The sequence below is a fragment of the Notothenia rossii genome, assembly GCF_949606895.1.
Source record: "Notothenia rossii genome assembly, contig: scaffold_614, whole genome shotgun sequence".
Lineage (NCBI taxonomy): Eukaryota > Metazoa > Chordata > Actinopteri > Perciformes > Nototheniidae > Notothenia > Notothenia rossii.
Window position 1 is genome coordinate 1 of NW_027639801.1, and position 12,500 is coordinate 12,500.

At 40.5% G+C, this 12,500-nt stretch overlaps 1 protein-coding gene across 1 annotated transcript in view; it reads right to left on the minus strand.

The window, feature by feature from the left end:
- Positions 1–1,988: 1,988 nt before the first annotated feature.
- The window catches only part of LOC307027390 (unconventional myosin-Ic-like), a gene marked incomplete at both ends in the record, with an annotated part of 11,899 nt that continues 1,387 nt past the window's right edge, over positions 1,989–12,500 (minus strand). Inside the window, 8 exons of the mRNA XM_079695636.1 lie at positions 1,989–2,084; positions 2,258–2,338; positions 6,610–6,715; positions 7,052–7,125; positions 7,963–8,082; positions 9,454–9,525; positions 10,379–10,492; positions 12,097–12,195. Coding sequence (XP_079551762.1) covers positions 1,989–2,084; positions 2,258–2,338; positions 6,610–6,715; positions 7,052–7,125; positions 7,963–8,082; positions 9,454–9,525; positions 10,379–10,492; positions 12,097–12,195 — 762 coding nt within the window. The remainder of the gene's footprint in view (positions 2,085–2,257; positions 2,339–6,609; positions 6,716–7,051; positions 7,126–7,962; positions 8,083–9,453; positions 9,526–10,378; positions 10,493–12,096; positions 12,196–12,500) is intronic.

The window sequence follows — 12,500 nt, forward strand, 5'->3', positions numbered from 1 at the left end:
GAACGAGGGGACCGTGCGGCAGTTTCCGTTAAAAAAAATGTTCCGCCGGTCAACATGTCCGTTAAAGTTTAAATCTTTCGTACAAAATTAGAAAAGTGCCGGTCAGAGGTCTTCTTGTTATTTATTGAGATTTAAAACCAATTGATTAACGACTCTGTTCTCTGTATAATAATATAATAATATTTAATAAACGGTGACTGCCTCTCCTTTCCCCACCCTCTTCTGACAGCCCAGCAGCAGCAGGAGAGTGGGGAGAGTGAGGCGGGCTATTTCATCGTTATCAGAAAATGATCATATAGGGCACACACGGAGCCGTTGGACCCCCAGAGCGTTACGTATGCCGGTCTACCCACCTTGGGACCCGTTACCGTAGTCGTTTATTCCCCCCCCCCCCCCCGGAGCAAGGCAACGAAACTTAAAATAAGAAGCCGCATTTTACGGCGCGCTATGCATGGGGCCGCCTTGTGGGGTTTCCCGACATGTCGTCTCAGTAAATTAAAGGGTGTTTCATGTTGTCGTTGCTGTGAACCTTCTTAATACCTTGGAAAATGCCGTTTAATACTTTTTAATACTTTTAAATAGCCTTAATTTTCGCTAAATTGATTTATCAACTTTTAATACTTTTTAAGACCCCGCGGACACCCTGTAAATAGCTAATTCCCATCTGCAGTCCTCACGAAGGTACGTCTCAATCAACACACACTAACAACATGGCATAGTCTCTATCAGGGTTTCTGCTAGGACTTTTTCTCGCCGGTCAAATGTCCGAACAGAATTTATTTTACCGGACAAATTTGAAACTTACTGGTCATGTTTCAATAATAATAATAATAATTGTGCAGCAGAGTTTCCGTTAGCAGGTAATTACCGGAGTAGGATCGGATATGCAGATGTTTAAAACTCAGTTAATGGGAGTCATTTTGATATTGCTTCAGTTTATAATCCTAACAGATCAAAAAATTCAGATTCACTTTTTCAATAAATGATTCCACAACAACAACAACATCCTTATTACATTCAAAGGAACTACTTGTAGTAGATGAAGTACATTATTCAAAAGATTACATTAACTTTGAATAATAACACGGGAGAAACGGATCTCTCTCTCTCTCTCTCTCTCTCTCTCTCTCTCTCTTCTCTCCTCTCTCTCTCTCTCTCTCTCTCTCTCTCTCTCTCTCTCTCTCTCTCTCTCTCTCTCTCTCTCTCTCTCTCTCTCTCTCTCTCTCTCTCTCTCTCTCTCTCTCTCTCTCTCTCTCTCCTCTCTCTCTCTCTCTCTCTCTCCTCTCTCTCTCTCTCTCTCTCTCTCCTGACAGCCCATCAGTTTCTCATGCCGCGTGCTAAACAGTGGGCGGGGCTTCTGGGTTTATTTCTGCCATTGCAGTCGCTAAACACAGCGATAGCTAGAATCAAACTAGGACACAAATATCAATGTTTACACTGAGATGAGTATATGCTTATATATTTATATGGAGCTTTTTTTAAACGGGTAAATCTGCTAAAAATAAGATAAGATAATATAATTGATTTCCTATTAGCTACAGGTGAGTATGAACAGTTACAGAAACAAAGGGGGAGGGCAAGAGACCCCAAGGAGATCTCAGGATGCCCCGAAATCTGCCCCCCATTTCCACCCAAAGATAAACAAGTATTCGATTTAGCTGCTGGTAGATTACAAAAAAGAGAATTTCCAAAACAATTACATTTGATGCACTTATTATTTCTTATTCTAATAACATTTCACAAATCCATTTTTTCCAGTTTACTCCATTTTTCTCTGCTGTAAATTCAGCAATGCAGACTCCTTTTCGTATTGCGAGCAGGCACACACACACACACACACACACACACACACACACACACACACACACACACACACACACACACACACACACACACACACACACACACACACACACACACACACACACACACACACACACACACACACCAATAATTCAATATGTCTCTTCTTATTTGAGGAAATAAACTCACGTGACAAAGTGAGCGTGTCCTCCCACGGTGTCCTCCAGCTTCTCCAGGAAGGTGAGGTCGTTGGCGTCTCCGGGTCTCAGACACTCTTCATCCTGAGAGGGAGAACAAATGAAAAACACTCAGTCAGTGTTTCACTAAACCAGAAACCCTCCCAGGTATTAGTGCTCCTATCATTTATGTTTAACTAAAGTTGTGTCTATGTGAATCATTTGGACAATCGTTTTCTAAATGCGTCCGCCAGTTAGATTTTGAGAATCCTCCTCACCAGGATGGAGATGATGCCTTTGAACTTCTCCTCCACCAGGTCACAGATGATCTTGTTGTTGAAGTACTGCACCGGCTCCCACTGCACACACACAAAAGAAAGTTCAAATAACAATACCACAGGCTGTAGATAAGGTCACCTATTCATTCACTTCAAGATCGACTTCTTCCTGTCGTTTATACATAACCATTTTGCTCAGTAATGAATATTCTTGATGTATTTAAATGTCATTTAAAAAAGTGTTTCTGTTGAACTATAACATTTGCCTTCCAGCCTACAAAATAATTCACAAACAGTTACCGATTGTTCAATTTAAACAACAACAACATCTGGGACATAAATCCCAGTCCAAACCTCCTACAATTACAACTGTTTAAGATATTTAATGACCGAGACGTTCATGATGTGCAGAATCCCAGGAATCCTGATCCTCACCCACTCACATGCACACTCACACATGAACTTAGAGATACACATGCAGACTGAGTTTATGTTAAATGCACATTAAACACATTAAACAGACACATTATTTCAGCCCACGGCCCTGAAGCCACATCACAATGGGCTCTTTGAGTTTCTCCCACATTTATATCAGAGTGAACAAAAGAAGCTCTTGTTCCAAAGAAAAAAAACAATATATTAGCCAGGGTTCATACACTCTTTCACAAATGACTTCTCCATGACCTTTAACTCATTTTCCAAGACCAAAAAAATTACTCTTTCAGCCGTACCACTGGAAATGGTTTATTTTAACATGGAGCAGGAAAATAAGGTCTGCATATGAAACATGTTGATCTAAAACAAATCAAATAGCAGGCTTACTAGCTCCAACACGCTAAAGCAGGGGTTCCCAAACTTTTCAGCCCGCGACCCCCAAAATAACAGTGACAGGGACTGGCGACCCCCTGTCGACGGGGACGGGGGACGGGGGGGTTGTGCTAGTGAACTAATTTGTTTGTAAAGTTTGAGAAACAGAGCCTCGTTGCGGGGAAATTATACAGATGGCTAGTCCGCCCCTGAAAATGTCTATGCAAACGTTATTAGTATTAATAATAAAAAATAAAAAAATTAAATTAATACATTTTTTTTTTCGATTTTTATTTTGTAATCATTTCGCGACCCCCAATTTGGGAACCCCTGCGCTAAAGCAATTAAAATCTCTCACCAGCAAAACACCTCGACAGTTAAATGCGGTTTTATGTTTCATTACTAAACGATACAGTATGTATTATCATTACAGTATTACTATTTCGGCGATTAGATAAACTTTAGTTACATTTCCATGACTTTTCCAAAACTTTGGAAAAAATATTGTTTTCTACCTTACTTACTTTTGCTAATTTCCAGAGCCTGGAATTAGCATTTTAAATTTGCATGACTTTTCCATGTTTTTAATGACCGTAAGAACCTGATTAGCAATGAACTAATGGGGAAAAGGAGAAAGTGGAGCTGTAACGCATACATTTCATGAAACGTATAAATATGTTAATATGTAGTATACTAATGTATTCACTGCCAATAGGGGGCTTTAATTATGGTAGTGTGGTGACCACCTATTAATACACTGGGACATAATTCATACATGGAACTACAGTTGGGGCTATTGTTCCCACACGGACATGTTAATGGTTTACTATCTACACTGAACAAAAATATAAACGCAACACTTTTGTTTTTGCTCCCATTTTTCATGAAATGAACTCAAAGATCTAAAACATTTTTCTACATACACAAAATAACCATTTCTCTCAAATATTGTTCACAAATCTGAAAAGATCTGTGATAGTGAGCACTTCTCCTTTGCCGAGATAATCCATCCCACCTCACAGGTGTGGCATATCAAGATGCTGATTAGACAGCATGATTATTGCACAGGTGTGCCTTAGGCTGGCCACAATAAAAGGCCACTCTGAAGCGTGCAGTTTTGCTTTATTGGGGGGGTCTGGGGGGGTCCGAAAACCATTCAGTATCTGGTGTGAGGGTTAGGATGAGGGTTAGGGTTAGGGTTAGGGTAATGTTGTGAATCGAGTGGCCCATGGTGTTGGTGGGGTTATGGTATGGGCAGGCGTATGTTATGGACGATGAACACAGGCCACTCGATTCACAACATTACCTTAACCCTAACCCTAACCCTCACACCAGATACTGACTGGTTTTCGGACCCCCCCAGACCCTGGCAAAAAAGTGTTGCATTTATATTTTTGTTCAGTGTATGTTGTGTGCCCTCCTGACTTCACTCTCTTCTTCCCGGACTGCAACCGGACGACAGCTCTTAAATAAAGTACCTCTTTGCTCTCTCGGCACTTCAGTAGTCAGCTTCTCCCAGTTAGGATTCCCTCAGTGTTAATCTGAAGTTATTATTATGACCCAAATTATCCTCAGAGGTCTCCTCCTCTCACAAACAAACTCAACCCCTGATTATAACCTCTGCAAATAATTAATAAACCAGTTTCACGTAAAGAATCTGTGTTTTTCAGGTGGGGACTGGACGAATGGGTTAAAAGCTAACCGCTAACGTGAGCTCATCTTGTTTCTCAGATAACTTAGGATTCAGACAATCAGGTGGTTTCACCTGGAGCAAAATGATTCCCTGGGTTATCATCTTCTCCAATCAAACATACATACTCAAGTAAAACCTCTAAAAACACAGAATAAAAACAGTTCAGGTTAGAAATCTGTGTTTTTCAGATGGTGACTGGCAGGGGCGACTGGTCATTAGGCACAGCCCCACCTAGTGTCAGCAGAAAGTATTACAAATAATGATTACATCAAAATGCAAAAATTAAATAACAAAATATATAAATATATTTTAAGATCATGTTTAATCATCTGATTCGTCTGTACATTGCTGTTTTAGTCTGTGTTCTTCTAATTAGTGTCTACAGTGTGTGCCTATTGAGCTGTTTAGAGCCATGTGGGACAACACCCGATCATGCCCTCCCTCTCACTGTCTAAGTGAACGGTGACTGTAGAAACTACACTGCGCATGCTCAGAGTATTGTCCTATTTAATGTGTGTGGGAAAAAATAATGACCATAGGGTCAGAGTGCTGCCATCCCCACCATACGTCATCTCACATCATTCAGAGCTGATTGGCTGTAAGTACGTGTGCCACGAAAAGTGTGGTGTGTGAAGAGGAGGAGAGAGGCCCGTCCCAAAACCAGGAAGTAAGCTGCGCATGGCTTCCCTCCACAAATAGCAATGAGATTTCTCCATAGGATTTTAGAAAATAGCTCAAAATAAGATCTGTGGGAAACGTACCTGTTAGATAAATGCACGTTTTGTTCAGCCGGATAATATCCACATGTCTACTCTACTTTTATAATTTACTAATCATAAATCTATCGATTAGATTTATGATAGACTTTTGAAACTACAAGAAGATAAGGAGGACTTTTACAAACAAGTTATAGAGATGTTTGTCCAGAAGGAGAGCCAAATGGACTTCATCTTCAAGTCAAGGTAAGACCGCCATTTGATTGAAAATGGGATCCTACTAAGAGAGAACAATTCAATATTTAAATGATAAAATTACATTTTTTGGTATCCTTTTGTTGAATAATATTTGTAAACCTGAAGAGTCAGAGCCTCACCAGCCATGCACCTCACTGCAGAAGCTTATATATAGACATATAAGTTTTCTGTGCCCCACCACTTTTGTACATATAGAAACGCCACTGGTGACTGAACTAATGGGTTCAAAGCTAACCGCTAACGTTAGCTCAGCTTCTTTCTCTGATAACTTAAGATAGGCTACAGACAATAAAGTGGTTTTACCATGAGCCAATTTATTTGCTGATGTCTCATCTTCTCCAAAACAAACGTATCTTCTCAATTAAAACCTCTAAAAACACAGAATAAAAACAGTTCCACGTTAAAAATCTGTCTTTTTTCTGTCGGTCTGAAGGAAAGGGCTAAAAGCTAACCGCTAACGTTTGCTAACCAAGTTTCTGTGATAACTTCAGATCCAGACGTCGACCCAAATCCTTCACTAGGAAGTCATATAACGGCACTTAAGAGTCAAATGAATAATTACTTATAACATAAAGTGATCGATTTAAAGACAAACTCAAAATAAATCTGATTTTTCTTATAGAATATCCACATTTTTTTCAGAATTTCTTTAAAAAACTGGAACTTAACTTTACTTCATTCAAATGACACATTTCTCTGAAGCACTTGGCACAATGGGAGTAGCCTACACAGCTCAAACACATGTATAATAGGTTTAGTTATGTTTTGTACATTGTAAAGTGGGAAATAGCCATTACGTGATATATCTTTAAGACTGTGAAAAACAACAAAGAAACAATAACATGCAAATCTTTTTCTTATTCCTGCATTTGACTGACCGTGATGCCCTCGGCTTCGTACTCCTCCTGCTCAGACTTCAGGGTGAGTTCGATGAAGAGCTGCTGCAGCTTCTCGTTGCAGTAGTTGATGCAAAACTGCTCGAAGCTGCAAAACAACAACAAAAACAACAACAAGGGAAGAAGAAGTTATTTATTTCTGCTTTTCATTCAACATTTTCCCAAAAGCATGCATGTTAAAAAACACCTTGGTTGGTGATTGGCTAATGGTTGCACAACCCAAAAATAAAAAAATACAATTGAAAGCATACCCTAGTCTAAACTAAAAGGAAATCGTATTTGAATTGAAATAAAAACATTATTTCTAAAGATATTTGTATGTTTAAAAAACAACATGACTTCCCTAAAAACAAATCTGTCTCTGCCGTCCGACTCTGTTTGACTGAAAAACATTGTGACATCACAAAGTGTCCTTAAAGCGTACCTGTTGTGCTGGAAGACCTCGAAGCCGTAGATGTCGAGGAGGCCGATGACGGAGTAATGCTTCGAGGAGTCGTCCTGTTGAAAAGTGGAACGAATATTCAGATTTATTTGAAAGAGAAAACTCTACTGAAAGTAAAGCCTCAAAATAAAGAAGCTACTTTTTTTTATAAATATTGAATAAAAAATACAATGTCCCTTCAGAATTTACCCATTACATATTGTTTAATAGCTCCATTCAATAATATAAACTGTACATATCAGAATAAGGAGCTTTCTTTGGTGACATAATAAGTTGATATAAAATAAAGTAGGCCTTCTACAATGAATCGAGATAAACCACCATCTTAGTGTATAGCCAGTACGTTGGTTTAACCCTATTTAATTACTGACACAATAATAAAAAACCCAAACTAGAATAATATACTGTAGATGTAATACTATATTATATTAAGTCATCAAGTTGTAGACCCATAAATGTCCACTAGGTGGTGCTGTGGTGTAAAACATTGAAGGGGAGACCTCTACATGAACCACAGTGTTAGAATCAATCAATCAATTACAACTTAATTAACCCCAGGGAGGCAATTAGTGCGGCAGCAGCAACGATGGAAACAGGAAGTGGAATGTGTCATGTAATCCCTCACAATGTCAAATACTGTGTGTGTGTGTGTGTGTGTGTGTGTGTGTGTGTGTGTGTGTGTGTGTGTGTGTGTGTGTGTGTGTGTGTGTGTGTGTGTGTGTGTGTGTGTGTGTGTGTGTGTGTGTGTGTGTGTGGACTAATATTGCAATCAACAGTTTGATGGGCAGCAGTAGAGCATTGGGACCTGGAGCAACACTCTCCTTCAGACCTCAGTGTATGTGTGTGTGTGTGTGTGTGTGTGTGTGTGTGTGTGTGTGTGTGTGTGTGTGTACCGTGTATGTCAGTGAAGCGTTGATCTTGTTCACCAGCCAGGTGAAGGTGCGTCCGTACACCGCCTTGGACAAAGCATCGCGAGCCGAGGACGCCTGCTCCCGATTCAGAGGGCTCATCAGCTGATCACACACACACACACACACACACACACACACACACACACACACACACACACACACACACACACACACACACACACACACACACACACACACACACACACACACACACACACACACACACACACACACACACACACACACACACACACACACACACACACACACACACACACACACACACACACACACACACACACACACAGTTGAAAATCACAGAAAATGCTTGTTTTACTTGCTGATTTTATACACGAACACATTTCTTTTTTAATTGGAAAGTCTCAGAGCAGATTCTGGTCGTTTTCTAAATCATATTTAGCTTCTCTGGTTTAGGGTTCCTTTTTAAATCGAGCTGAATAACCTACAGAGCTCTCCTCCTTCCCAGAGCAAATAGACCAGGTGATTAAAACACTGACAAATGTATGTTTCCTCGTGGGAACTGGCCCGTCCACACACAGGCATGAAAGCAATCTTGAAAAATCTTGATGCTGGGCGTGTCTGAAGCTTGGCGATTTCACGCGCCCATGGCGACCAACAACCAATCAGGAATCTCCCAGGAATCTCCCGCCCGCCCCCGGCATACAAAGCCTGTCCATTCAATGTTAAAACGAAGTAAACTGGATATGAACTCCCCAAACAGGTGAAAACCTACCAGTATGCTAAGCGCTTGTCTTTCTGATAACTCAATCACATACGAGGAATTTGACTTGGTGTTTTGGTGCAAACATAAAAATAAAACCAAAATTACAGACGGATAGAAAACCATTTGAAGGAAACTATAATAACATAAAAATATATGTAATTCTTTTTAGCAATATTTACATTGAATAGGATTGAAATGGTAACAACAAGACATATATATATAAAGCACCCAGATGTCAAAGGAGTATGGTAAACATGTGGCTTTCAAAGGTGAATATTATAGAGACATGCCAGTTGATATATTTATGTACATAGTGCTGGGTTAAAGAAGGGATGGGACTCAAACCCGTGTTATGATTCTTTTTGTTTGTGTTCTCTTGGCTTTTTAATGACTGTTTAAATGTTCTGAAATGTCATTTTGTGACGTGTTCCTGCTTCCCCTCTGTTCTCAAGGACTTTGAAATGCTTTGTGTTGAAATCTGCTGCGTAAATAAACTTGACTTGCTGTGAAATATTACAATGAAATGTTGAAATCGAGGCCACTTTCTGTCCTTTGTTTAACTTGACCACACAGGGTTCAGCTGCTATAATATCATTACAGTGAAGTAGACATTACACAGACAGGAAATGTTCTTTACCACACACACACACACACACACACACACACACACACACACACACACACACACACACACACACACACACACACAGTCAGAGTGTGTATCCTACCTCCTCTCCCTTAGCGATGATCTTCTTGTGTGTTAAAGCCTCCGTCAGCACTGCCCCGTTCACTCCTAACAACTGCAGGAGAGACAACAACGTTATTACACACACACACACACACACACACACACACACACACACACACACACACACACACACACACACACACACACACACACACACACACACACACACACACACACACACACACACACACACACACACACACACACACACACACACACACACACACACACACACACACACACACACACACACACACACACACACACACACACACACACACACAGCAGTAGGAACAGTAGGTTAAATGAAATACGTGTCAGGAGGTCTAAGTGGATAACTGAGGTGCTGAATGCATTTCTGAAGCGGTGTGCAGACTGTTTGAGTAAATGTGTGTGTACCCGTGTTTGTTTTGACGGCATGTTAGGGCAAATAGAATGAACAATATATAAGGAAATGGGAAGTATGTAATATTTAGAGAAGATTTAGAGAATTGAAAAGAGAAAAAGTGTTCTAATGTATAAGAGAAACATGGATGATCACTTAGATATAGGGTGCAAATTAAATATACAAACCAACTTATGTATATGCAATAAAAACATGGATATTCAGGAGGTGTATTAACGAGGAACAACATCTAACATTTAAGAGACAATACTTGCATTATCTTTAAGACTAAAATCGTGAATTCATGAGAAAACAAGGATATATTTTGGGATTCAAGAAATTCATATTTAAAACAAAAACACACATTTGCAAAAAGTAAACATTAAAATCAACTAGAAAAACATGTCCCTCAGCAGCGAGGACTTACTGGTTCAATGGAACATGAATTATGTGTCAGGAGGTTCAATGAGGTGGGACGGAAGGAGAATGTCTCCTAAGTGAGACGAAATGTAGTCCTCACCCTGGCCAGGTACTTTATCTGAGTGTCAGACGTGATGCAGGAGTTTCCTTCCTCAGCTTCTCCGTACTGAATGTTCCCGAGGTGAAGCACACTGGCAATGATGTTCAGAAGCTCCTAAACACAGAGAGAGGAACACATTCAGTTATTTCCTGTTATACAAAACCCTCTTCTTCATGTCTCTTCTACATCAACATGTGTCCCCTCTGTGGAAAGAGACTCTGGAAGTTTCAGGAACAAAGATTCTCTGTGCATTCCTCCATCACATGCACAGATGAGTAATATTTAACTCAACAGTCCTGTTTTCGTTCTTCAATTAAACAAATAATTGTTCAATAAAATAATTAAAACTTTTCCTGTTCTACTTAAAAAATATATATATTTAAAAAAAAGAATCTGTTGAAACGTCATGTTTTTTGTTTAATTTTGCATCGAATATTTCCAAAATTCCCCAGCTTAACTTCCCATGGAAACTTTCCGGAAATGTACCGGAAACTTTCCGCCCCTTTGCAACGCTAGTCCTGATCCATTTATATAAAAACCTGTCTGAAAGTGAGCTGATCAGATTAACCAACCAAGGTAACCCCCCCCCCCACACACACACACACCTTATCACCTTACAGTATCTCACACACACTCTACTTTACGAGCAGTGAGATCTAAACAGATCTGGAAGAAAGCCCAGACTCCCACGCTGAGCACAACTAAGTTCCCAGCATATAATAACACACACACACACACACACACACACACACACACACACACACACACACACACACACACACACACACACACACACACACACACACACACACACACACACACACACACACACACACACACACACACACACACACACACACACACACACACACACACACACACACACACACACACACACACACACACACACACACACACACACACACACACACACTGCAGGTCTGAACCAGCCTCAGGCGCAGTGAGTACTTTAACACACACAGTGGGGGTTGTAGTGTTTGAGGTGAAGCTTAAGAGTTCAGGAGAGAAGGAGCAGCGCACTCTGTGTTTGAGCTTCTTTAGAAACTGATCCAGAGTCAGTGTTTTACCTCCAGTAGAGAGGGGGGCATCGTACTGCTGTGGACCTACTTTACACACCTACAATACATCAATATAAAGAGTGTCTGCTTTACCTTGCTGTCAGAGAGAGAACTGAAGCTGTTATCTCTGTTCTCTGAAGAAAAGAGTCATTAAAAGAGTTTATGGAGCAATAGCTGCCGTTTGGATGGTTGGTTTATTATTGTCTGACTTTAAAGAGGCCCTATCAAGCTTTTTCGGGTTTGTCCTTTCCTGTAGTGTGTAAGATTGTTGTGAATGCTCTGCAAAGGCCAAAAAAATAAAACAGTGACATCACTATGGAACACCTGTGCTCCTATTGGCTAGCGCTCCAACACATTGTACGTGATAAGGGGCGGGACATCTCTCAGCTGTTGACTAATCACAACAGAGCCGGCCAGCTAACCAATCAGAGCAGACTGGGCTCTGGTTTCAGACGGAGGGTGAAAAGAGGTGCTGCAGCACAGGCAGTATGAGAACAATGAAGAGCTTTTTGAACATCAAAGCATGGAGACATGTAGAGACACTATATACTAGAATTAGCACAATATGTCCTCACAATAACATAGATATAGCATGTCTGAACTATTCCTCTAAAGGTCACTAAACAAAGTCTGCCTCACCTCCACATCGTCCTCGTTGAATCCGATCACCGTCAGAGCTTTCCTCACCAGCTTCCACTCACTGCGGTCGTTGATGGAGCTCACTTTGGGACAGTTTCCCTTTGGAGAACAAACAAACACACACCTTAATCTCTCCGAACACATTATATATTAATCATACACTTTATTACCTAATAAAGTCATGAATATGTCAAAAATAAATCCACAAAGTAGCTACTTAAATACAAACAGAAGTGCGTGCAGCTAGTTCTTTCAGGCAGACTTCCCCCAGAGGAAAGCTCCTGCTGCACTAACAGGCCCTGCCTGAGAGCCTTTAACCAGAACTCCCACTGGGACTCACACACACACACACACACACGTTACAGATCAATAGGTTGTGTCAGGAGGGAGAGAAAGAGAGAGAG